The sequence below is a fragment of the Myiozetetes cayanensis genome, unplaced genomic scaffold, assembly GCF_022539395.1.
Source record: "Myiozetetes cayanensis isolate MyiCay16 unplaced genomic scaffold, myiCay2020 scf14, whole genome shotgun sequence".
In the NCBI taxonomy this organism is placed as follows: domain Eukaryota; kingdom Metazoa; phylum Chordata; class Aves; order Passeriformes; family Tyrannidae; genus Myiozetetes; species Myiozetetes cayanensis.
In genome coordinates this window covers 19,663,507-19,689,916 of record NW_026087048.1, presented here as the reverse complement: position 1 = coordinate 19,689,916, position 26,410 = coordinate 19,663,507, and the positions used below count along the sequence as shown (strand labels likewise).

The following is a 26,410-nucleotide window of genomic DNA, read 5'->3' as shown; positions in this document are numbered from 1 at the left end:
CCCTCTGGGGTAACTTCAATTTCTAAAACGCCTGATGGATCAAGCTGGTTAAAAATTAAAATCCCCACAGGAAAACCTTAATTAACCCCGACTGACCTTCCCAAGTGACTCGGGACGGGCTCCACGTCCCACTCAGCAACTCCCGACGAGCCTCCCCAAACAGAAGCGGCCAAAGCTCCGAGAAACTCGAGAATTACAACTCCCAGACGAGACATCAGGCTCGATGAAGACCCAAGACTCCGGGGTGACACCAGTGAGGGGTGATGGTGACTCTGGGGGTGATGAGGCTCAGGCTCTGGGGGCTGTGGGAGCCCCCCGAGTTGTGCTTACGTGGCGCCGGCCGCGCCTTCTCCGCCCGCACGTCTGGGAAGGAACCCTCCAGCTAAAGGATCTCCACCCAGAGGACTGGGAAAAACTTAAAAAAAAAATGTGTATTTTTCACCCCAAGAAATAAAATTCCTATTAAAAAACACCCCCCACACCTTTAAAAGATACACTGTGCACTACCCGGGCTACGAGTGAAGTCACATCGACGGCGTCACACCACAGGAGCTGTTCCCACAGAGACACATCATAGACTCACTTTGAGAGGCCACGGATTAACTCTTCAGGCAAGGCCTGGGCTTTCGGGACCTCTATGGCTTCTGCAAACATTTCCCTGTAAAAAAGGAAAACTAAAACCCAACGAAACCCGGCCTCAAACCCAGGAGCACGGAGGGGCTTCGCTTCGCCGAGCGCAGAGGACGGGTGACGCTCCCTCGACCCCGAAGGTTCCCACCCCGGAACGCGAGGATTTCGGGAGAGCGGTTCTAAGGATCACTTCTTCTTCGAAAGGTCCGGAGGGGAGCGGGGCCGTCACCCGGCAGGCGGCTTTGGTGGCAGCTCAGTTGTGCTTGGCCCGCCCGCCCCGCAGGTAACTCTTCCACCTCTTGACGAACTCCTTGAAGATGGGCGAGTCGTCGATGGTGCTGAGGAGCTGCAGCTGGTTGATGTGGGTGGTGTGGTAGTCCCAGCGGGCCAGGTTGGGGGCCGTGCCCAGCATGAAGTGTCGCAGGTCGTAGATGGTGCCCGAGCCGGTGTCGTAGAGCGGCAGCATGGCCTTGAGGGACTCCATGCCGCGCTCGTAGAGCAGCCGCGCCTCGCGGCCCAGCTTCTCGCCCGCCGTCTCCTTCAGGTCGTAGAGCCCGATGAGCGAGTACATGAAGCCGTTGAGCACGAAGGAGCTGGGGGACGTGGGGTACTCCTCGTACCAGTCGTGCCGGTTCATGAACACGGCCTTGACGCCGCGCTGCTCCGCCGGCAGCTTGTAGGGCGCGGTGGCCCTGAGGGCCGCGCCCAGGAAGGCGGCGTCGCGCGTCAGCAGGTAGGCCCGCACCAGCGTGGACATGGCCTGGCCCTGCGCCATGGCCGAGTACCACCCCGGCTCCAGGGATTTGAAGCCCTCCCCCAGCTTCCTGGTCACCATGATGGGCCACCCGCCCCGCTCGTCCTGGTTCCTCACCAGCCAGTCGCTGGCGGCGAAGAAGGCGGCCATGTGCGCCGTGGCCGAGATGGTGACATTGTCCAGGAAGCCCCTGCCCTTGGCCACCAGCCTGACCACCCGCTTGGGCATGATCTTGGTCTGCTTCACGGCCTTGGTGTTGGAGAGCCCCACGCCCTTGCGCAGGTCGGTGAGCAGGTCCCTGGTCAGGGTGCTCCAGCCGGTGCGCGCCCCGATGCCGTAGTAGATGTCCCTGTCGCGGAAGGCGATGAGCTGCGTGTTGGTCACGTAGTGCACCGTGAACAGCTGGTTCTTCTCCGTCGTCTCCAGCACCACCGAGACGCTGCCGTTGGTCACGAACTTGAGGTCGAAGGAGATGATGAAGTCGCGGGCGTTGCCCAGGTGCAGGGACACCCCCTCGCTGGCGTCTGCAAACAGAGCCCACGGCTCAGCACCCAACACTCCTGCCCCCCAGCCTGGCAGCTGGGCAGAGCAGCTCCCCCAGGTAACCCCCCTTCCCAGGCACGGTCCCAAAGCTTTCAGGGCAGCCCATCAATAATTCAATCGTTTCTGGGCTGTTGCACATTATTTAATTAAGCATAAAAGTAAATCTGGGAGTGAAGGGGAGAACCTGTTTGTGCTGCCTCCCATTAAAGGGCTGCAGCAGCACCAGGGGCTCCATCCAGTGTTTTATGGGATGTTCCTGGTACCCCATGGATGGAGGAGAGCCATGACCCAGCAGGACCCAGGGATGGGGAGAGGCCACCACCCTGGCAGGGCACAGGGCCCTTCCTGGAATGGGTTGGGTTGGAAGGGACCTCAAAGCTCAACTCATCCCACCCTGCCCTGGGCAGGGACACCTTCCCTAGAGCAGGACCTTTCCTCCAGGATGGGGCACGGCGAGAACTGAGATGCTCCCTGATTTTCCTCTCCTGTAACTCCATAATAAACCAACAAGCACCCATTTGTTCCCAAATTAAAACCTCCCTTGGCACCAGGACACCAAAACCTGGCGCCGCTGCAGCCTCACATTCCTGAATAAAGCTCTGCTTTCAGCAAAGCAAAAAAAAAAACCAGGAATGCCAGGAGCAGGTATTTAGGATTCTCCTGGGACTGATGTTTCTGGGACTTTTTTTGCTTCCAAACCTGACAGTGCCAAAACCTGATCAGTTTAACAGGGCGGGAAAACCAAGGAATAAAGGCGGGTGTGTTAAAATATTTCTTTAACCTCTGCTTTGGCAAAACTCAGCTTAATTTTAAGCTATAAATTAAATAAAGCTCCCAGGCACTGCCACAGAATAAGATCCAGTGTTCTCTGGATTTGAAAATATAAAATCAACTTCTCCCACAAAACCTACAGAGGGAGATCAAAGGGATAATTAATTTGGAAGGCTGAGAGCAAATCCTGGAGGTTTGAATGCACAGAGGGATGATGAACACTTAAAGAGTGTCACATCAAATTAAGGGCTTTCCATGGGATAAAATTCTCCTGGAAAAGGCCATTGTTTCCCTATTTCTGCTTTGGGATGTGGGAAATACCCCAGACGTGTTTCTCCATGCAGCTTTTCCTGCCTCCCAAACTAATCCCTGGAATTTTAAAACATCTCCTGTACATGGCTCTGCTGCGCAGTCCCAATTTTTTGTGACTGAATGTCATGTTTTCCAAGCTTTTCAAGGAAAAGCTGGGAGTTTTAAGCTCAGTATCTGCCCTGAGAGAAGGAGCCAGGCGCTTTGGGCCACAACATTTTTGCTCCTGTGGAAAAAACCCTAATTAATCCCCAACCCCCCCCCTCACAGTTCCTGTCAAGTGAGTTTTATGGTTCCTTGTAAATAAATTATAACAAAGAGAATTATAAAAGAGGAGGGAAAAAGAGTTTGGAGAAGCAAAGAACTAAAGGCTGCTCGTGGCTGCTGTGCCTTAAGCACCCATAAATCCATTACTCAGGGCCTGCTCCAAGGAGTGGATGCATATCCATATCCATGGATTACTCAGCCATCAATAAAGGATGAGGAGAGAACACAGCCCAGACCTTTTATCCTCCCCTCTCCCTGTATTTATCCACTACAAAGACACAAAAGTGTTGGACAACCTTTTCCTGGGAGCCCCAGGGCCGAGGTGCCAACGGAAAATTACTTCATTGTCCTTGGAAGTAATGGACTCATTAATTCCAGTGGGTATTGATTGAGGGAAAATACATTAGGGCCTTATTAATGAGCCTGGCCTGGCAAAAAAGGGAACTCTTGGATTAAATAATGGATTTCCCTCCTAAATACCAAACGGAACAGGGGAAAGCAGGGAGGTGGCAGCAAAATGCAGGCAAGGGAACAACTGGGAGACCCCCAAACACTCTTGTTCCTTCTTGAAGGCAACTTCAGGCTGTGTCAGGGAGGTTTGGGATGGATACTGGGAACAGGTTCTTCCCCCAGAGGGTGCCTGGGCACAGCACTGGCTCCCCAGGGCAGTGGGCACAGCCCCACGGAGTGTTTGGACAATGCTCTTGGGCACATGCTGGGATTTTGGGGTGTCCTCGGGGACTTAACCCTTGGGGGTGCCTTCCAACTCAAGACATTCTGTAATTCTGTCTGGGTTTAGCCAGAATTCAGACCCTAAATTTTACAAAAATAGTTGTATCCCAGTGAAGGAGAGAGATGTCCCAGCCCTGCACGTGCTCCAGGCTGGAAATAGCCCTTATCTGTCATCTGTCAGCATCTGCTCCCCACAGCCCACAGCCCACCCTGCCTCCCAGGCCCCACAGCTGCTCACACCCCCTTCTGCAGCTGCTATTTTGAGACAGGAGCTGGAAGGCTCAGGGACTGTGACTCCTCATCCCCCTCCATGAACACAGCCAGCCTTTTTGTGGGATCAGAGCAGCGCTGGAATCCAGGGACGGGGAGGAAATGGGGGCAAAACTCCAGAGGGACAGGAATCAGGGGGCTGGGTGAGGTGATCTCCAGAGGCCAGGAGGTGCTGAGTGATGTGGGGTGAGCTCCCAGGTGAGGTGGGTGGGGGATGAAGGATGGGGAATGAAGGGTGAATGAAAACACACGAATCAACCCCAAGAAGCTGAGGCTCCTCCGGCACAACATGTGCTGTTACCTGTAACAGCTTCAGGACAACCCACCTGGAGCAGAGAACTGTTTGACCCCGGTGAGCCTGGCTTTGTCCCACACTGTGGCCAGGGAGCAGCCCTTGGGCACGGTCCAGTCCCCAGCCCTGCCCCTGTCCTTGTCCTCGGCCGTCTCGTACACCTCGACGTGCGGCGCCTTCTCCGTCAGGTTCTTGCTGTAGTGGCTCAGCCCGTACTGGGCGATCTGGATGGGGTAGAAGTAGCCCTGGGGGCCCCACTGGGTGGAGAGGGGAACTCCTGAGGAGGAAGGGAAGGCAGCAGTGATCAGCATGTTGCCAAACCCCCCAGCCCTGCAGCTCTGCCAGGGCCTCCTGCAGCCCCACCGCTCCCCCCCTGCAGCAAACGGGGCTGGGAGGTGTCACCACCAAAGTCCTGGTCAAGGACTGACCTGTTCCCCTTCCCACCAAGATCCATAGCTGGATAAAACCAAGCATTTTTGAGTGGCAGAGGAATCCTTATCACAGGCTTCCCTACATTCACAGAATCCTGGAATGGTTTGGGTTGGAAGGGACCTTAAAGCCCATCCAGTGCCACCCCCTGCCGTAGGCAGGGACACCTCCCACCAGCACAGGTTGCTCCAAACCCCGTCCAGCCTGGCCTGGGACACTTCCAGGGCTGGGGCAGCCACAGCTTCTCTGGGAATTCTATTCCAGGGCCTGCCCACCCTCACAGCCAGGAATTCCTTCCCAATATCCCATCTCTCCCTGCCCTCTGGCACTGGGAAGCCATTCCCTGTGTCCTGTCCCTCCATCCCTTGTCCCCAGTCCCTCTCCAGCTCTCCTGGAGCCCCTTTAGGCCCTGCAAGGAGCTCTCAGGTCTCCCTTGATCCTTCTCTCCTGCAGGTGAACCCCCCCAGCTCTCCCAGCCTGGCTCCATCCTCTTTCCATTGTCACTGGAGCCTCCCACTTATCTCAAAACACATTTTCAAAGCCTGAACAGATTTTTCCCCCTACTCCAGAGAGCAGTTAATCCCCAAACGCTTTTCCATCCCCACAATCCCTTTAACGTCAGTAAATCTTTGCAAATTAAGTGCATCTGTTATTGGGAGATTTTTCTAAGAGTTATTTGCTGCTCAGAGAGCGATTTACCCTCGGCCACAAATCCCTCCCATTACCCAGCTCTCCTGGGAGCATTCCTGCCTGGAGTGGTGCCTGCAGGAGCCAGCAGGCTCTCCAAGAAGGATTTGCCCTAATTCCACCCTGCAGAGCTGTCCCTTGTCTTCAGAGCTGCTTCCTCCCAGCCTTCCCTGGGATTGTCCCAAGGACCTCACAGAGGTCTCTCCCTTGGTTTGGGCTGTGGGTGATTTTAGATCTACAACAACCCCCTGGAGGCACCTCGGAGGAATCAAGCAGGAAAATCACAGAATTCATCACCTGCATCCTGATTTATGGGGTTTTAATGGGATTTTAGGGGTTTTCACATGGAAACCCTTGGGAGGAGCTCAGTGTCACATAAAACCGCCATCCTCCCTTAGGATCCTTGGGATGCACCTGCAGAAAACCCTGCAGAGCTCCACCTGCCCTTCCCAGCTCCCAGGATTCGGGTGGAAAACCCTCCCTGGCTGTGTGGGAAATGGGAGCAAACCCTGTGGAGGAGACTCATTTCCACACGTTCCTCCAGAGGCAAACACAGGATGTTTAGAGCAGGGTGAAATCCTAAAGCCCTGAATTTTCTTTGGAACAAGTTCCCAAGCCCTAAACACAAACCCAAAGTGGGAATAGATCACCAGGTCACATTTTGTGGCTCTTAAACCCCAGGCTGCAAACCCCCAACATTCATGGACAGCTGACTCCATTATCCAGTGCTAAACTCCCTGGAGCCCCAAGGTCTGAGCAGGGAGCAGCTCCACCCACCCCTGGTGTTCCCGAGGCCTCTGCTCCCATCCTGCCTCTCCAGCCCTTCCTTCCCAGGTGTAACGAGGACAAGGGTTAAAAAATAACAATAAAAATGTGAGAAAAACCTCAAACATTCCCCAACCCCCCAAAATTCCATATCCCACATATCTCCTTATGTGTGAACCTTCCCAGCCAGTGAACTCCAGGGCCCAGCAGCTCCTGCCGTGTCCGTGTGACGGGCGGTGAATCCACACCCCGGGAGCGGCACAGGAGGCATGAAAATTAATGGCTTTTATCACTTAAGTGAAAGTTGGTCTTTAATTTATGAGGGGTCACCGTGTCACGCTCTGTAAGTGCTTCAGAAAGTCATTAATTTTTTAATATGAAGCCAAGAAGAATTTTCCGCCGTCAGGTCCTGGCCGAGCCGTGGGAGGACCCCGAGGGTTAATTAGTGATGGTGCAAATTGGGAAGGTTTGACTGCACCTTCCTGTTATCCAGGGATAATCCAGTGGCTGGAGAGCTGCTTGACCCTTGGGCTGTTCTCCAAAACCTCCTCTCACGGATTTAACCCCCAAAATTAAGGTGCCTGTGAGCAGCTGGGCTGTTCCAGTGCTCAGCCCATGGATTTATCCATGTCCACAGGGAAGCAGCAGCCTGCTCCCAATCCAAGGCCAGGCTTGCTGGCCTCCTAAAATTTATTTAAAATTTAATTCTGAGTTTAAATTTTAAAATCATTTTTTAATCTGCAGTTCTATTTTTTATTTTAGAAAAGGTAATATTTTAACACTTTGGATTATAAAATAACTGTGGCTCCCTGAGAGACTCAAGTGTCAACAGCGATGCCAAACCCTGGCAGTAGCACTGCCAGAGCATTGTCCCAGCACCTCTGGAGCTCGCTGCAACTGGGAAAACTGGGAATCATCATGGAATCACTGAATGGGTTGGGCTGGAAGGGGCCTTAAAGCCTGTCTAGTGCCAGTCCCTGCCACAGGCAGAGACACCTTCCACTAGCCCAGGTTGTTCCAACCTGGCCTTGGACACTTTCAGGGATGGGCAGCCACCCTATGGAGCTGGGAAAACGTGGTATGAGGTTGGGCAGAGAAGCTGTGGCTGCCCCTGGATCCCTGGGAGTGTCCAAGGCCAGGCTGGATGGGGCCTGGAGCAATCTGGGACAGTAGAAGGTGTCCCTGCCCATGGCAGGGGTGGGACTGGATGGTCTAGCTAGGATTGATTCTCTGATTCATCCCCAACCTCTTTGCTGCACACCAACATCTCCCTCACAATTTTTCCCTTCTCCACCCTCACATTCCCCCCTCCCACATTTTGCACCCGACGACCCCAACGCTTCTGATCCGTCGACCCAATCCCGTGCTCCCTTTGCAGAGCACATCTCCAAGCAGCATTTCCACACCAAAAGGAGAAGAAAACACTCCACCAACCTTCAACCCCGCTGATGCACTTGACCCTGTCCCGGACCTCGACGTTGTAGCCCTCGAAGGACATGAAGACCCCGTCGGGGTGGTAGGGAGCCCGCTGTGTGTATACTTTGGAGTAGCTATGAGAGAATTCAAACCTGTCATAACCATCGTACTGAGCAATTTTCCCATAAACCTCAAAGTATTTCTCTACCCAGCTGAAGGGCAGGAACACCTCGTTGCCCTCCCTGCGGCCCTTCACGGTGTGCTCCTCGTTGATCACACAGTCAATCTCCTCGTACTTGGGCGCGGGGGCTCTGCCGGCCCCGGCCACGGGGGGGGCTTTCTGCTGCTCCTGGGGGGAGGTGTCCTCGCTGTGCCCCCGGGGCTCCTCCTCGGCGCCGCCGCGGCGCTCCGGGCCCGGGATCCTCGGGAAGGGGCCGGCCGTGCCGGGGGAGCAGCGGTTCCACAGCAGCACCATCAGCAGCGTCAGCAGCGCGCACACCACCAGCAGAGTCTTGTAGTTGACCCGAGCTGCCAAGCAACGCATATTCACACCATACCTGCAACACAGCGGGGATGGCGTCAGCGGGGACACACCCAGCTCCCGGGGAGCCTCTGCATGGGGACAGCACCTCTCCTGCTCCTGGGGGAACATCTCCAGCAGGAACATCACCTCATGTGCTCCTGGGGGAACATCTCCAGCAGGAACATCACCCCTCCTGCTCCTGGGGGAACATCTCCACAGGAACATCACCCCTCCTGCTCCTGGTGGGAGCCTCTCCACAGGAACATCACCCCTCCTGCTCCTGGGGAGCCTCTGCACGGGGACATCACCCCAGGTGCTCCTGGGGGAACATCTCCAGCAGGAACATCACCCCTCCTGCTCCTGGTGGAGCCTCTCCAATGGGAACATTGGTTGCTCCAAGCCCTGTCCAGCCTGGCCTTGGACACTTCCAGGGATCCAGGGCCAGCCACAGCTTCTCTGCCCAACCTGTGCCAGGGCCTGCCCACCCTCCCAGCCAAGAATTCCTTCCCAATATCCCACCTAATTACTCTCTGACATGGTCCAACACCCTCCTGAGAGCAATTCCATGTAATTCCCGCAGTTAATTCCTGCACTGATCATGATTTACCTCCCAGGAAGTGCTGGACAGGCATTCCCTGCAAACCACAGCGTCCACCAGGAAATCCATCAGCAATTCCCTCCTCCTCTGCTCCCCTCAAAGCTCCAGTCTCTGGGAAGCCCCAAAGCCCCCAGTTTTGCCTCACATGTTCCCAGTTTATTACTGGCACATCCCATTCCCAACCATATTCCCAAGGGATGCTTTCATCACCTTTTCCCTTCCCTGTGCAAAGAGCAGAGTTTTAGGAAGCAACAGAGCAGAGGAAGAAATAAAATCCCAATTAAATTAAGAGAAACTGGCTAAAAATGCCTCATTTTTCCTGCTTGGAAATCCCTGGCACTTATTTCCCGGGAAGGGACAAACCGTGGCAGTTTCTCCATCACAGAATTTGCATTTTTGGTGAAATTCTGCAGCCTCACCAAGTGAAAGGATTCACAAATCCTGGATTTATTCAAGTCCAGCCCAAAGGCTGAGCTGGATTTTACACCAGGAACTTAAATCTGGATTTTAGGAAATGGCCTGGAATAAAGTCTTTTACCTCTTTTATCCCATTTTTTTTTACCTTTTACCTTTTTAATCCCATTTTTTTTTACCTTTTTTTTCTCCCAACTTCCAGAGCTGACGAACAGGAGGAGCAGAACAGAACGAGAAGTGACAGAAAAGCTCCTTGAAGAACAAACTGTGAATTATTTTTTAATCCATGACAGCCAATTATTGAACTCCAGGAGGAGATTAATATTAAATATCCAATAAACAACAGAAAATGACCAGTCCAAGGGCAGAACAACTGCTGAGCAGAGAAAACACTGCCAGGAAACTCTTCCTTCAGGTCAGTGAAGAGCAAAGAGGAGTCCTGGGAAAAACTGGAATAATTCTGTGTTCTGATCTCCCAGATCCTTTGGTTCCCTGCTCCCAACAAAACTGTGTCCCCTTCCAGGCCATCCCACATCCCTAAGGACACATTCTCTGCTCCAGGCCTTGGGGCTCAAACCCAGTTGGTAAAATCTGACAAATCTGGGGTTTTCTTGGGTTTTTTGGGTTGTTCCTTTTCTTTTTGAAGGGGTATTTCTGTCATTTCCTGGAGCACTCGACCTCATTCCAGCCCTGACTAATGGAGGCTGAAGTGGTTTATCCTCACGAAGGGTATCCAGGAATCCCCTCCAGGAATTCCTTTTTTTAAGAGGTAGCAATTGTGGTGAAATCAGAAAAAAAAAGTTATTTCTCTGTGCTGCACAATGTTTCAAAACAGTTAATGGAGAGTGGAGGGCTCAGTAATGGCTCTTTTCAGTTTGTCCAACAGCTGAAATCTGAAACTTGGAAGTTCCTTTTACTGTGGCAAAAAAAAAAAAAAAAAAAAAAGTCTAGATCCATCCTGTGACTCTGGGCTCGAGAATTTAGGTTAAATCACAATTATCCTCAAAAAAAAAAAAAAAGTCTCCAGCTCTCTTCCAAAGCAAGTTTCCCTTCTCCAGCTCAACCTCAAGACATGGGAATTCAACCTGGATAAAGAAAAGAGCCTCAAAAAACCAAGGGGGAAAGGTTTCACCCCACCTGGGTATCCTGGAATGGAAGAAATGGAATGAGGAGGGAGTTCCCAAAGTGCCACATTTTCCACACTGGTCCATCTCTGGCCTTCAAACCCCTTCTCACTTGGCCTTCCCGGCTGGAGGTGCCACCAACCCTGCTCCTCAGGGGGTTCGGGGAGCGTCAGAGTCCGGTCCTGCCACCTCCTTCCACCCCCTTGGAGCTGGGAGGTGGATGATCCTGTGGGATGAGGGGGGTTTGGACGTGGGGCTGCACTGTGGGGTGATGCTCTCCTGGCAGGGATGGGATCCAGGCATCATTCCATCATCCATCCCACGGCCCAGCCCGACCCTCGCGGGGCTCCGCAGGCACGGCCGCTCCCGCGCTCCAAAGGGAGATGAAACGGTTCCAAAGGGCCTGGAATCACTGCAGAGGCAGGAGGAGAGGCTTGTGTAACTTCCTTTTGGGCAGAGGAGGCCTTGGATAACGTTCCTGTGCAGGAGGGAGCTCTGCCAACGTGCCAGATCCTCGGTTTTTTATGGAAGCTGAGCAGCTTCCCGAGGTTTGCCCAGTCCCTCCCTCACACCTCCCTGTGGGCAGGAACTGCTGCACCAGCTGAGGCCCAGCAGGAAAACCAGTCCCTAAACCCCACAAATCACACTTCCCCAACCACCCCTGCTCTTCCTATGGCAGAATCCTGGGATGGGATGGGTTGGAAGGACCTCACAGCTCATCCCATTCCCCCTGCCACGGGCAGGACCTGCCCCTGCCCCTGCCTGCTCCAGGCCCTGTCCAACACGTTGACAGTAAATTCTCAGGGTAATTCTCCCTAAAAGCCTGGCACCCCCAGGAGTGGGAATGTGGTGCTGAACCTCCTCTGCTTTCTAAAAATCCCATTTCACGAAGAGGTGGATGGTGGGGGATGAAAACCTCTGGCTCTGCAGCCCCAGCCACTCCCCAGGGAGCAGCACTCGGGGATGCTCTGCCCTTCTTCCCAGGCAAGCAGCAGTTTATTTTAGGCAAATCCATCCAGCAGCACAAACCCTGCAGGAAATCAGCAGAGATTGTTTAATCCTTGACTCTTCAGCTCCATTTGCTGCAGACTTTTCCTTGGCTCCCAACTTGCCACGCCGTGGTTGTGGAAGGGGCCGGCTCCGTCCAACTGCAGCTAAAGCGTCTGTGCTTCCTGACTTCCCTCTGCTCCACCTCCCAAACTCCCAGTTTTTTTCTCCTCTTCTCTTCTTGCATCTTGTTTCCCAGGAATGAACCTACAGGAATTTTCCTGTGACTTCAGAACACTCCAAGAGGCCCCTTTTAACTCAGAAAAGCATCCTTGGAAAACAGAGACATTTTCTCAGAAGCTGCACAACACAAATCCACAGAATCCCGGGATTTACCTACTAATTCTCCTGGAATTCCATTGATGAAATGTTCATAGGAACAAGTAGCAGAGAAGTTCCCTTACTGAGTTGTTTTCCTGCAAAAAGAGGCCACGATTCCCTCTGTCTTCCCTGGTTTCAGGTAACAGGGAATGATTCGTGAGGGATGTGGGGTCTTTGATCACTGCTGAGAGCTTGAATGTAATGGATTATGAACTGCCAAGCTCTCCCATGTCACTAAATAATGGATAAATATGGAGATGTATTCACACAAACACGGGGATAATGCACTGGGAGAGCGAGGTAGAACCAGCAGGAAAACATCCTTTTCTTCTCCCAAACAAATGAAATTGTTACTAATTCATACATCCATTCCTGCTGCCAAAACCCCCCAGGTCTGTGGTTTCCCTGTTTTTCCTCTGCAGGAGCAGGAGTGGATTTTCATACTGAGATAAACATCCCAATTCCAGCGTCGCCTCCTCCTCTCCCCCACAAAGGTGGGAGCAAGGAACACTTCAAAGGGAGGAGGGATAAACAGGAAGGATGAAATAAGGCAGTTATTCTGGGGAGAAGCAAAGCAAACTTCCAGAAGCTTTGTGACCAGCTGAGCCAAGAGGCTGTTTGGGAGCTCCAGAAGGGAACCCATCCAGGGAACCCCCATCCAGTGGAGATGTTCCTTCAGCCTGGGGACTGCTGGAGGCTTCAACCTGAACATTTAAAGAGTTTACCGCATTTTTGGTAAAAATACCTTCATTTTGGTGAAAGCTCTTCCTCCACAGAGCCAAAACTACTCAAATCTGACACTGCTTCACATTTAACCTCTCCAGTGACCTGCAGAATAATTAGATGGTGATGGGCAAATCCCAGCCCTGGAAGTGTCCAAGGCCAGGCTGGATGAACTGGGAGCAACCTGGGCTGGTGGAACCCCATGGCAGGGGGTGGGACAAGATCCTCCTTAAGCTCCCAACCCAACCCATCCCATGATTCCACGATCTCCTAACACGTTATTGAACACATATTTAATATCTCCCAGGCCTTTTTTTGCTGCCTCTTCACCATTTTATCCCAATTTCTACCCTCCAAGCCCTGACAGACGCAGCTCCACCAGCAGAATTCCCTCCCAGGTGGGTTCTTTGTGGGGAGCTTTTTAATCCTTTGATCAACTGGCACCGGCCCTGCCAAAAAAACCCCTGCCAAGGTTTTGTTTCACCCTGGGGATGAAAGCCTGACAATGGAAGTGCTGATGGTCCCATTTCCCTGCCCACATCCAGCAGGACTCGCTGCCTCGTGCAGGATGGAGCCATTCCTGGCGGTTCTGGGCTGCAGATTGAAAAAGAGGAGGCTTTTCAGAGCCAATGCTCTGGGTGCAGATGGGAGCGTTGGGAGCAGGCCCAGCTCAGCACCTCGCCCTCCTGCACCCCCAGTGCTCCCAGGCTCTGCATTCCAGGCTCTCCCGTGGCTTCCAGGGAAGGTGGTGGTGCCTGGACACCTCCTGAAGAACTGCAGGATCCTGGGATGGTGGAACCTTACAGGGTTCCACAGGGGGTGTCACTTCTTCCCTCGCTGTTTTCGGGGAAGATGGTGCTGGAGCCAAAGAATCACAGAATCCTGGGATGGGATGGGTGGGAAGGGACCTTAAAGCTCATCCACCCCACCCCCAGGGACACCTTCCACCAACCCAGGTTGCTCCAAGCCCTGTCCAACCTGGCCTTGGACACTCTCAGGGATCCAGGGGCAGCTTCTCTGGGCACCCTGTGCCTCACAGGGAAGAATTCCTTCCCAAGATCCCATCTATCCCTGCCCTCTGGCAGTGGGAAGCCATTCCCTGTGTCCTGTCACTCCAGGCCCTTCTCCAAAGTCCCTCTTTCCCTACCCAAGTCCTGCCTCACTCCTGTAGCCACCTCTGTGTCAGCAGGCGTGGAACACTCAGGAATTCCAGCTTTCCAGGATGCAGTGCATGGAACACCTGCACAACTCCTGCTCTGGCCACCCAGAAGCTCCAAACCCGGCCAGGAGGGAAAACAACCCAGCGTGACCTTGCCTGGAGGAGCTGCTCCCACATTCCCAGATGTCCTCAGCGAGGACACGGAAGCACTTCCAGCCTCCTGTTGGCTCCTGGGCCTCTTCCATGGGGATTTCCCCTCTGAGAGGCTCTGCCAAAGTGGGAATGGTGGGAAGAGAAAGGAGGATTTGACGTGCAGAGCATCAGTAACCCCTCGGGACGCAGGGGCAGGAATTCCCAACATCTCTGGCAGCTCCTAAAGCAGGAGCAGAACCAGCCCAGGGAGAGCAGAGCCCTCCAAAGACGAGGGCACAGCCCAAACCAGGGGGAGCTGTTAGTCCAGTTAATTATTGACTGATCCCAAAGCCTTCCTGCCAGAAAGAAAACAAACCAGGAATGTCACCTTGTGGGAAGGACAAATTTCACTTTCTGGGAAGGACAAATTTCACCCTGTGGGCAGCAAAGGTGTTTTTGGCTGCTGGGCAGAACTTTGCCGGTGGCAGGGCAGGGACAGGGGGCTGGCACAGCCCATAATATCCAGGCAGGTCAGCTTGGAATCCACCATGGAATCCAGCAGGAACAGGCTCTGGATTAACCAACGTTACAGCACATGGAAGGATTTATGGAGGGAGTTACTGAAGGGGTTTAAAGCACATTTAGGGACTTATTTGAGGAATTATCAAAGGGCTCAAGAGCACATTAAATGCCTTATTTCCACAAGGTCCAGAGCAGATATTATTATTATTATATTATTATTATTATTATTATATGTATTCTTATTATATCATTATTATAAATTATTACTATCACAGCATGCAAAGGGCTGGAATAGAAACAAAAAAGCTGCTCAGTCCTGGTTTGTCAGGAAATGCTAAAATCCTGTCCTACACCAAATATAGAGAAAATAAAAGATAAATATTATATCCTATATAAAGATATGTAGACATTAGATACCATATAAAATATATATATATTATATATTAGTTTAAATGTAGAATATAAAAATATAAAATGTCTAAACAGATGCAAAGTATATCTATATCTAAAAATATATATAAAAATATATTAAGGTTATTTTAAAAATATAAAAATATATTGGAAATATAAAATTTTTAAAAATATATAAGAATACATAAAATATATAAAAATGCATAAAATATGTAAAATGCATAAAATACATATAATATATAAAAATACATAAAATATATAAAAGTATAAAGATACAAAAATATATAGATTGTATAAAAATATATCTATAAAATAAAGTGTGGAGCCAATGCCAAGAACTCCTGAGCTGCTCTTCCCTCCAGCACATCCCTAATTCCTCCATCCACACCTCCTTCCCTATTTTTCCTGCTGCAAAGTCCTTCCAAACAAATTAAAGAACAAGCTCCAGATGGGAGTGGTTCCCAAAGGCCAAAAAATAAAGTTCTCAAAAAGCTGGGAATTTTTGCCAACACCATCCCTTCCTTCCCAACCTCCTGGGGATTCTTAAACCAACTCTGAACTCCGGGATAATCGATATCCAACAGTCCCAACAGCAAAATAATCCTGATTTCCTTCTTGAAATCCCTGTCTCAGACCATCCAGCACTTCCAGAGAAACAGGAGGATGGGAATAAATCTGATTTTTTCCCAGGATTTAATCCAGACTCCTAAATATGCAAAATTCCCACATTAAGGCTTTTTAATTTCCATCATCTTAAAACTCCATCTGCCCCTCCCAATTCCCATCTCCAGCTGCTTCCACGAGAAGGAAGAATACCCAAATCCCTGCACTTTAAAGACAAAGCCTCCCAGGAGCAGGTGCTGGGAACGTTGGAGAGGTCACGAAGGGAAAACCCGGCAGGAAAACTTTATTCCCTGGGAGCAGCTCTTAAATCCCACATTCCATGGGCAGTTCAGCCTGGAAAAGCTCGGGAAGGAGCAGGAGTTTGACAGGTCCAGCAATTCCAGAGGACACTTGGAGAATTAGAGCAAGGGATGGGAGAGGGAATGTTCCAACCCCCTAATCCCAAGGGATTCCAGGGGTTTGTTTCCCACTCCAGCTGCTCGGAGCAGAGGCTGGACACAAAATGGATGCTTTCCCAGGAAGCACCACCTGCATTCCCAAACTATTGAAAATTCATTTCCTGGAGATTTGAATTGTTCCCACAGATGCTCTCGGGGCTCATTCCAAAGGATTTAAAGCGTTCCCTGCACGGAGGGGTTGGGAATGACAGCTCAGCCTCCCAAACCTCAGCCCAGCCTCGGGAATTCTGCCTGAATTCGGCAGGAAAAGCCTGGAAAACACAACTTCCCCAGTCCAGATGGGGCCCACCGGCCCGGATTAATTCCTGGGGAGAAGCCTGGAGTTGCCTTTAATCCCGGAAAAACGCTTTGGAATTACTTGGCTGGTTCAGCAGCTTTTGTGTCTCAGCTGAACCTCTGGATTTTCCAGCTTTCTTCGGGCATTTCCCCTTTGGAGCTGGGCTTTTCCCGAAGTTGTGGGATAAACCCCAAGTACCAAAGAAACTGGTGAAGGAGAAAAATAATCCCTAAATTTCATGTTTTCGAAAATTAAGAGTCGTGGGATCATAAAAATCAGGGAATTTGGCTGCAAAGGAGCTTAAAGCTCATCGAGTTCCCACCCCCTCCCCCATGGAAAACCAAGCTCCAGTTTAATCCCTGTATTTTCCAGTATCCCAAAGCCTCCCTGCAAGTACAACAGGCTCAATCCAGCTTTTTCCATGCTCAACCATGGATAATGAGATCCCACGTGCAAAGGAAGGGAATTACCACCTTTCCCACCTAAAACAACCCCAGCCCTGTTCTCCCGAGCCCGGGATAATTCCCATGGATGCTCCCGAGCCCTCCCACCAGAGTCACTCATGGATACCATGGAAACGCAGCTCCAGCTCCCAAAACGGAGGGAATTCCGCACTTCCCACCTCTCCCCAGGTGAGGTTCCACCTCCTCCAGCTCCTTCCAAGCCTGGAACGCTGCAGGAGTTACTCCCAGTCTGAGCAGGGCGAAGGAAAAGCTCTGGAAATGGGGATTGAGGCTGGAAAGCCCCAACCCCCCCACCCCGAGCTGGAGGAGCTCCCGCTTCCCGTTATCCCCCCAGTCCTGGAAGCAGAGCCATGTGCAGCTGCAGCTGCGAGTCCTTCCCCGGGATCAGCATTAACCCTTCAGGGAAAGGCTGGAATCCCAGCCAGGAATTCCAGCTCACGAGAAGCACGCACACATTCCAGCCGGGAGCCAGGAGGAGGAGAAGCGGCTCCTCTCTTACCTTGGGAAAGGGAGGGCCGGGAATTCTAACGCATCTCCGGGTTTTCCAACTTCCAGAAGAGATCCCTTGGAGGTTCAAAGCGGTCTCGGTGTCCGTGTGTGCCTGCGGGGACGTGGGGAGAGGGAAAAGAAGGGAAGATTGGAGCGCTGGAGGAGCCTCTGGAGCGGAGCGTTCGCCTCCTTTATCCCTCCAATCCTCTTAGCGAATCCTTGCGCTTCCCAAGGCAGCCGAACCGCCAGGCTCGGCTCCTGCCGTGCAGCATCGGGAGCGGGGATGTCACTTCCTCCAGCAGCACATCCCGCCCAACTCCGGAGCGAATCCCGAATCCCGGCATCTGCCCGGCCACAGCTCCCGGGAAACGCGCCGGGAAAATTCCAGCTCCCGGTCCAGCCACGGGATCCCGGCTTTGGCTCAGCCCTGACACGCGAGGGGGAGAATTCCAAGGGAAAAGGGAATAAACCGGAGAGGGGAGAGAAATTACAGCTGGAATTATCAACTGAGCTCCAGGGATTTAACTCCCCCAATTCCACGGCTCTGGAATTATGAACTGAGCTCCAGAGGAGATTTAACTCCTCTGACTCCATAGCTCTGGAATTATGAACTGAGCTCCAGAGACTTAACTCCCTCAGTTCCATGGCTTTGGAATTACAAACAAGCTCCAGAGGAGATTTAACTCCCCAAATTCCACATTTATTGATGGCCTGGTCCAGCCTCCAAATATTTCCAGAGGTTTTTCCCAGCTCTTTTATCACCGTTGCCTTTCCCTGCCCAAATCCAACAGGAACAAACCCTCTGGAGCTTTCCAGATTATTTATTCCTTTTTTTTTTTTTTTAATGTAGCCAAATATTCCTTAAAAAGGAACCACCACCCTGACCACATGTGATCCATTGATTACCCGGGAATCAGGACCTGGCACCGCCTCAATCCCATGGAATTAACTCCTAACCCTGCCTTTCAATGGACTCTGCCCTTCCCAAACTTGGGACAATCCCTCCTTTACTCCAATCCAATTCCCAACCTCCAATCCAACAAAATCTCCTCTGGAGATTCCGGTTTCCCTGGAACAGGCCTTTGTTTTCCAAGGATTCTCCACTTCTCTGAGCAAACTGGATCCCACCAGAGGGGGTTTATCCAGCCACTTGAATCCCATTTATCCATTATCCAACGCCCACCTGGACCTCTGAGAACTGCACTGGAATTTTCTCCTGGAATTAGCCTAAAAATCCAAATTTATTCTGACGCCACCGGAGCCCGGGTGGGATTTTTCCCTCTAATCCTCCTGCTGGAGCCTCCACTGAACAACCAGAGCAGCTCCAAGAGGAGAGCTTCCAGAGCAGAGATCCCAGCTTTTGGAGCAGGAATCAGGGAATATTTCCACAGCAAAGCCCTCCAAGGTCACCCCCCACCATCCCGACCATCCCAGAGCTCCGAGTGCCACATCCAGGCATTCCCTGGACACCTCCAGGGGCTCCACCACCTCCTGCAGCCCATTCCAATGTCCAATCACCCTTTCCATGAGGGAATTCCTGCTGATCCTCATCCCAGCCAGCCCCACACACCCCATGGATGGTGCCACGTGTCCCCACACCGTGGCTGAAGATTCCCTCTGTTTCTTCCTTTTAATCCCTCCCTTATTTTTTGGGAATATTGGGGAGTGAATCTGCTCCTTTTCACACTCTTCAGCCTCTCCCTCCACCCAGACCCTCCTGAGGGCTCCAAAATTTCCCTGGCACCGTTTCAAGCAGCCCTAAAAACCCCGGGAGCGCTGCTCCAATCCAGCTCCTTCCCCAAAATGAACCTTCTGGAAGGCTCTTCCCACTCCAGTCCCTTCCCTGGGATCCGCTGCCAACTTTTCAGAGTAACCACCAGCACTTGGGAGGTTTGACTTAAGGCACAAGTCCCACCTGGATTTGCACATTCCTCCTGGTCTGGGGCACAAAAAGGGGGAAAATGTCCCTGGGTTTTCCCAGGAGAAACCTCCAGGAGAGGGATGGAGGGCTTGGAGCGGCTCCACAGGGAAGGAGAGGGGAGAGGGCAGGAGAAGAGGCCTCGGGGCAGCTCTGAGGCTGGAAAGGTGCTCTTCCCAAATCCAGGCTGGAATCCTGCTGCTTCCAGTGCCCTGCAGGCTGAGGGGAAAGTTCCTCCCCGTTTATCCAGGGATTTTAGGAATAAATCACTCAAAGAGGGATTTTGGACACGTTTTGCCTCTCAAGCCCATCTGCTCCACTTGGACCTTCCCCAGACTTCACTTTGGGTCCATCTTGCCCCACTTCTGAACTTCCAAAGCCATTAAATTAAATCCAAAGCCATTAAATCCGTGTCCTGGGGGAGGAGGAGCCTTGGCTGGAATTGCCAGGATGGGATCCGTGTCCCAGACCAGCCACAGGCACAGGGTGGGTTCCAAACCCCACAGACAAACAGCCCAAATTCCCCCTGGAACATGGGATCCTCTTCCTGGACATCCTTCCCAAAACCCCGTGGGGATAAAGGAGCCTAAAAAAAGCAACAAAAGCACCACTTGCAACGAGTCCCCCTTTTTAAACTGATTTTTTTGCCTATTAAATTGAATTTTTGATTCAAAAGATAAGAATTTTTGGAGCTGCCTGGGGAAGGCACAGCCTTTCCAGGAGCAGGGCAGGGATGTTTCCACTCTGGGAAGCTGTTCCAGGGGGAATGTGCAGAGCTGTCAGTCAGAGCAGCTGGAACCAGGGCAGACAAGGGCACAGAGCAGCCCCAGGGGACTTCTGGCACATCTTTTTTGATGCTGCAAAATTTTGCCAAGAAAACTAAATCTTCTTGGATTTAGCTGGAATTGCCTGGGGGAAAAAATCTTGGGAGAAGTGGCGGTAAAATTCGGAATTCCCTGCCCAGCCTGTCAGGAGTTCTGTGGGTATTAAAGCTCAGTGCATCCCAAGTGGTGCCCAGCAGGATAATCAGGATTTGCTCCAGTGGGAAACCAGCAGGACCGGTCTGAGTCGGATTTAATGAGGGAAAAAAATGGGATTTTCCGGGTTCGTGGCTGTCCTGGAGCACAAACTGTTTCACTGGAATGTCAGAAAAGGGCATTTTAGAGGAGCTCTGACAGCAGGGATTAAGTCCAAGCAAAATCCCTGAGCTGGGGGTGTACCTTGGGAGTGGAAAAACCCTGGATGAGAACCCAGAACTCCAAAATCCAGGTCAGGGAGAACCCAGCTGTGCCCACAACATGGAAAGGGGGAATGGACAGTTCTATTTTTCACTGAAATCAGTTTAAAACATCTATAAAACAGGGGTTTGGGGATTAAACAAGTGGATTTAAGGGCCAAGGAGAATTTGGGATGGGTGGGAGCCTGGAAACTCAAAAATCCTGGGAGCTGTGAGAACATGGAGAGGGAAAACCTGGCAGTTCAGGGTTTGAATATTTAATTTTCCAGCACTAAACAGATCCAATTTTGGGCTCCTGACACTGCTCCCTTAAAACCACATATGGAATTTGGTGCCAGGGAAATGCAGGATCACCAAAGCCTTTAAAAATTCAAACCATCAAAAATGATCCCAAAGTTCCCCTTTTTCCAGCCACCAACACCACCAAAAACACAGGTTAAAAAAAGGTATTCAGGGAAAAGACTTGAGAATCCCACAGCACACCTTGAGCTCCCAGCTCTCAGCAGGGAGCTGATCCCAATCCCACCATGAAGTGTCCCAAGGCTTTTGGGACTGCGTGGCAAAGGTGAGGGAATTCCCTCCCAAATCATGGAATCTTGGAATGCTTTGGGTTGGGAGGGACCTTTAAAGATGATCCCATCCTTAAAGATGATCCCATCCCACACCTCCCACCAGCCCAGGGTGCTCCAGCCTGGCCTGGGACACTTCCAGGGATCCAGGGGCAGCCACAGCTTCTCTGGGAATTCCATCCCAGCCCCTCCCCACCCTCCCAGCCAGGAATTCCTTCCCAATCTCCCATCTCTCCCTGCCCTCTGGCAGTGGGAAGCCATTCCCTGTGTCCTGTCCCTCCATCCCTTGTCCCCAGTCCCTCTCCACTGTCAATCCCTCCCAGTAATAAAGTGTTATTTTCCCTAATTCCCCTCTTTTCCCAAGGAAACTGTTCCTTTAAGCCTCCAGTTCCAGGGAGGCTTCATGTGAACATTCCCGAGTGCTGCTCATCCTCAAAGCCAGGCTTTAAACAGCTCCATCACTTGGTGTTTGGAAACAAATTCCCCATCTGCCAAGGCTTTGGAATCGTTACATTCCAGGCAGGATTTGCTCTTCTAAACCCATTTCGTGTTCAAGGGGAAAAAAAAAAAAGAAAAAACACCAAAAAAAACATCATTTCATATTCAAGGAAAAGCTCCAGAAGGGCTTAAAAATAATCCCTTCCCTCCCTTCCCGGCTCCTCTTGGTTTCCTGGGAAGCACCACTTTGCTGTGGCAGGAGAAGGAGCACTGGGAGCCACCTGGATCTCACATTTCCCCCGGGAAATGCTGGCATTTCTAAATTAATCACAGCATTCCCAAAGAACTGACCTACTTTGCTTGGCCCCCAGGGATTCCCTGCATCCCAGCTCTGGAATAACCCCCTTGCCAGTGGGAGTGGGAAGGCACAGGCTGGGATTCCATGGAAAAGTGTTGCTCAGCTGCCCCCAAAGTCCCCAGGGAGAGCTCCACAACCTCCCAGAATGAAGGTCCAGGCATCTCCAGAGGTTTCCTCAAGGAGAATCCCTCCAATCCCGCCGATCCCAGCATGTTTGGACACAATGGAGGTACTGGAAGTTCAGTTCCAGAGCAGGGATTTGCTCTGAGGGAGCCCTAAAAATATCCCAGAAGTTGATCAAATACCCACTCCACGGTTGTCCCAGTCCCCCTAAAGGGACAGAATTCCAAGTGGAGCTGCTGGGAGGGCAGGACTTCGGGAGCAGGACTTTGGGAGCAGGATTTTGGGAGTGGGACTTTGGGAGCAGCCCCACAGGGGGGCAAGGGCAGCGTTTTGGGTTGAAAAGGAGCCTTTTCCTTGCAAGGCCACCCAGCCAGAAGCCTTTCTGCAGCCTGAAGGGCTGTGGGGCAGCCATAACATTCCAAGCTGGCCATCCTGCTCTTTCCAGGCTGGATTTGATGGAATTCTTACCCTCCTCTATTCCCAAAACCCACCTGGGCTTTCCATTCCTACCCAACGGGGCAGGACAAAGCTGCTCCTCCCACCCACCCAAAAATCAGGAGCTGCTTCTTTTGTAGGAGAAGGGAAACAGGAAAAAAACTCATGGAAAACCCTACAGAATCCATGGAAACACTTCCAAAATCATGGAAGAGCCTTTGCTTTCCATGGCAAGACACAGGACAGACACTGAGCCTGAACGGAGCCGCTTCCAGAGGCAAGGGACAAGGACATTCCCTGTCCCACCACAGAAGATTCCAGAGCTCTCCCACCAAACCAGGGCCATTCCATGCTCCCTCCACTCCCCTCTGCTCCTCCCCTGGCGTTTGGGAGACTCTGGATGAGCCCCAAATCCCAGGGAACACAGGGAACCACCCTCTCCCTGAAGCAGAGCCCGTGCTGGGCTGTGGCACCTCCCAGCCCCTTCTCCAGGGATATCCCCAATGGAATCAGCGGATCCTGCCGGGCAGGGAAACCCTGGGATCAGGTGAGCCTCTTCCAGGACTTTGCTCCTCGAGCCAATCTCTCAATCCCAACCCAAACATCCCACCCCTGGAAGTGTTCCAGGCCACGCTGGAGCAGCCTGGGGCAGTGGAAGGTTGGAAAGGAGCTTTAAGGTCCCTTCCAACCCAAACCATTCCAGGATTCCAGGATTCTGTGAAACCACGCGCACAATTCCTGATTTCTCAAACTCTTCCCTGCCATTTTCCACCTCCTCAACCCAAAATTTCCCGAGCCAGCTGAAGTTCAACTCCAAAACCACAGACGAGGTGCCAGACTCAGGAGGAGACGCCCATGGAAAAGCTCCTTCCCTTTGGAATTTGCAGGGAGCTTTCTTTCCAAGGGCCTCATTCCCATGCACTTCATCACCTCCAGCATTCCCACCTGGACATTCCCATTTCCAACCCCGCCCGGGAGCGTCCCGTGGTTTGGGAGGGAATTCTGTGGGATCACCGCTACGTTTCCCGGCCTTGCTCGTTGTTTCAGTGCCCAGATCTCACTGGGGAGCATCAGAGAATCCCAAAACGGCAACAGTGGGAAAGGGGAACATCCTCTGCCACCTCAGGGCCGCTCACAAAGCTCAGGGATGACTCAACTCCCTTTGAATCCGGCAGGAACCGGCTCGGAAAGATCCGACTGCGGCTCCGACGGGAAAATTCCATCCTCAAACCCCCAAAGAGCCCCTCAAAGGAACTCCACGAGAAGACTCCTTTTCATCTTCCAGCTCAATTAAAAGTCCAGGGAAACGGAGCCAATTTACTGGAACCTCCGAGAAATCCAGCTCATTATTCCCTTTCCCAGGGAAATGAGATCCGGAACAGCAAAAAGGGGAGAAGAGCCCCAAAAATGAGGGAAAAAGCCCCAAAAATGAGGGGAAAAGCCCCAAAGCAGCAGCTGGAGCATCCCCTGCTCCTGCTCCTGTGGGATCACAGCCCTAAAATGCTACTTGGGGGTATTTTTCCCACATTTTTCCTGAAGCTGCCACCCCAAAATGCTTCAATTATTCCCTATAAAATCAAGCCCTCCCGACCTGGGAGAGCACAAAGCCATTCCAGGAGCTGGGAAAGCCAAAATGATCGTGGAAGTCCCGCCCTCTCTTTGTGAAAAGCTCCGAAAAACCCCCTGGATCAGCAGAATTCCTCTGACCTTGGCTTCATTTATTGATTCCCAACGGTATTCCAAGGGTCACTGGGGGGGAATGAAGCTTTTCCCTGGACAGTTTTATCCAGGAGAACTTCCTGGGACAAGAAAGGGCCAAAAAACCCCCCTAATTATGGGATTTCTCCCTGTTTTCCACAGGTGTGTGCTCTGGAAGGAGCTGAGTCCATCCAGTCCTGGAATGTTCTCCTCATCCCAGCCCTCACTCAGCTCTTCCCAGAATTGGTTGTTATTTGGATTCTCCCCTTTCCTGGCAGGAAAAATTGGTATTATTGGAGTTTTTTCCCTGCCTGGCAGGAGGATCATCAGGTTTTCCCCTCTTCCTGCTCTTCCAGAGGCAGAGAATTCCAAAAAAAAACCACATACAGGCCACGTCTTGGAATTAAATCCCGTTCAGGACTCCCTGATCCCACAGAGAATTCCCAGAGCACCCAAACAAATCCATCCAGCTGTTCCAGCAGCCACAGCCTCACCTGGGCCCTTCCCACAGACAGCTGGAATCACCCTGCACCCTCCAGAGGCACCTGGAAAACTCCTGCTCTCCCAGAGGGAAGCTCCAAGGCTCGGTCTGACACCCCTGGAGCTCCCAGCGGGAAATGAGGGACCAGGACAACATTCCAAGGAACATCCTGAGCCTGGGAGAGCCTCCAGGTGGGATCCCTGAGGCCTCAGTGAGACACAAATCCATGGAAAGCAGCGGGATTGGAGCAGCCTGGGAACAGGGAAGGCTCACGACCCTTCCCACCTGAACCATTCCAGGATTATCCCAGGAACACCCCATTCCAGGGCTGAGAGCCCCTGGAACAGCACACACCGGGATCTCCCAGGACTGGGAGCCCTCCAGGATCCCCACTGACTGCCCCTGGAGTTTGGATCCCCCTGGATTGGGGGTTTTCCAGGCTGGGAGTGTCCCGGGTGTTCCTCAGCACCACAGCCGGCATTCCCACATCCCAGGGCCCCTATTCCCACATCCAACAGTTCGGATTCCTGCACCCCACATCCCATATTCCCACAGCCCCTATTCCATGCCCGGCATTCCCAGCCCCTATTCCATGGCCAGCATTCCCAGCCCCTATTCCCATGGCCATCATTCCCAGCCCCTATTCCATGGCCATCATTCCCAGCCCCTATTCCCATGGCCATCATTCCCAGCCCCTATTCCATGGCCATCATTCCAAGCCCCTATTCCCATGGCCATCATTCCCAGCCCCTATTCCCTGGCCATCATTCCCAGCCCCTATTCCCATGCCCGGCTCTCACACCAGCCCAGCCCAGCCCAGCCCCTCCCTGCGGTCCCCCCCGCTCCGGGCGCGCCGCGGGGCGTGTCCCGGTCGGTGTATCCCTGTGTATCCCGGTTATCCCGGTGTATCCCGGTTATCCCGCTCCGTACCTGCCGGGCCTGTCGTGCCCCGGAACCCCCGCGCGTGGGGCAGGGATGGAGGGGGGGGTGCGCACGGAGGGGCCGCGCCGGGCCCCGCCCCCTGAGGGACGGCAGCCAATGGGAGCGCGTGGTGGGTGGCGCGCGCGCGGGGCGGCGGCCAATGGGAGCGCGCGGCGCCGCCGCCGTTACCGCCAGAGCGGCGCCGGGCGGGGCCGGGCCCGGCAGGGAGGAGGCAGCGCCACCGGGACACAGCGGGAACACAGCGGGGCCGCTCCCGCCGCCGCCTCCCCCCGCCCCTCGAGGCTGTTCCCCCGCTCTCCGCCTCCCCCCGGCCCCGCCGGGGTGAAGGGGAGGGGGCGGGCGCGGCCCCGGCGGCGGCCAATGGGGAGCGCGGGCGGAGGGGGCGGGGCTTTGGGGAAGGGCGCGCTCCCATTGGCTGCGCGCGGCCCCGCCCGCGCCGCGGTCACGTGGGCGGCGCGGAGGGTCCGCGTGCCCCGGGAGGGTTAATTAACGATAATTAACGATAATTAGCGGGGCTCGGGAGCCAAAGCGCGGCGGGGGGGCTGGGGGCACCGCGAGGTGCCGCGGGGAGGGGGGGGTGTGCCCGGCCAGGAGCCGCCCCGGACCGGAGGGCGGGGCCAGAGGGAATGTCGGGAAAATTCCCGTGTGGAAAAAGGGGCTGGAACAACCTGCCCGGGGACAGGGGGGATCCCCAGCACTGGGATGTGGCACCTGGGGACACGGCCGGGGCTGGGCTCGGTGATCCCCGAGGGTTTTTCCAGCCCCAGCCATTCCATGAGTCCAAAGGGTTCCCGAAGGACGCGGGCGATGAAACGATCCCGCGTGAACACCCGGTTATCCGTGATTTACTGGGGACAGGGGATGGAGGGACAGCACACGAGATGGGAGAGTGGGAAGGAATTCCTGGCTGGGAGGGTAGGGACGGGCTGGGATGGAATTCCCAGAGAAACAGGGCAGTGACCCAGGACCCATCCCCTCCATCCCACCGTGGGTGCTCCAGCACACCCCTCTCCACATCCCCCGTGACTCCAGGATCCCATCCCACATCCCCGAGGCCCAT

General features: G+C 53.1%; 1 protein-coding gene across 2 annotated transcripts; it reads right to left on the bottom strand.

The window, feature by feature from the left end:
• Nucleotides 1-232: 232 nt before the first annotated feature.
• GLCE (glucuronic acid epimerase) lies at nt 233-25,371 on the bottom strand. Of its 2 annotated transcripts, XM_050309538.1 has the most exons (5): nt 25,339-25,371; nt 17,162-17,263; nt 7,884-8,422; nt 4,603-4,845; nt 233-1,908 (listed from the first exon to the last, which is right to left on the bottom strand). In XM_050309538.1, exons 3-5 carry the CDS (start codon nt 8,407-8,409, stop codon nt 884-886), a joined length of 1,794 nt encoding a protein of 597 aa, XP_050165495.1. In that variant the 5' UTR covers nt 8,410-8,422; nt 17,162-17,263; nt 25,339-25,371; the 3' UTR covers nt 233-883. The 2 variants fall into 2 exon arrangements, with proteins under 2 accessions (XP_050165495.1, XP_050165494.1); XM_050309537.1 differs by lacking the exons at nt 17,162-17,263; nt 25,339-25,371 and adding an exon at nt 8,658-8,853 and having other exon boundaries at nt 7,884-8,535.
• Between the last annotated feature and the right edge of the window lie 1,039 nt (nt 25,372-26,410).

What these genes read in the sequence shown, in the direction of transcription:
- GLCE (XM_050309537.1), bottom strand. Translation starts at nt 8,693, where the DNA reads ATGTCCCCGTGCAGAGGCTCCCCAGGAGCAGGAGGG. An exon ending in GCTCCCCAGGAGCAGGAGGG is followed by an intron (nt 8,536 to 8,657) that starts GTGATGTTCCTG and finishes GGAGCACATGAG; the next exon opens with GTGATGTTCCTGCTGGAGAT. An exon ending in GTGCATCAGCGGGGTTGAAG is followed by an intron (nt 4,846 to 7,883) that starts GTTGGTGGAGTG and finishes CTTCCTCCTCAG; the next exon opens with GAGTTCCCCTCTCCACCCAG.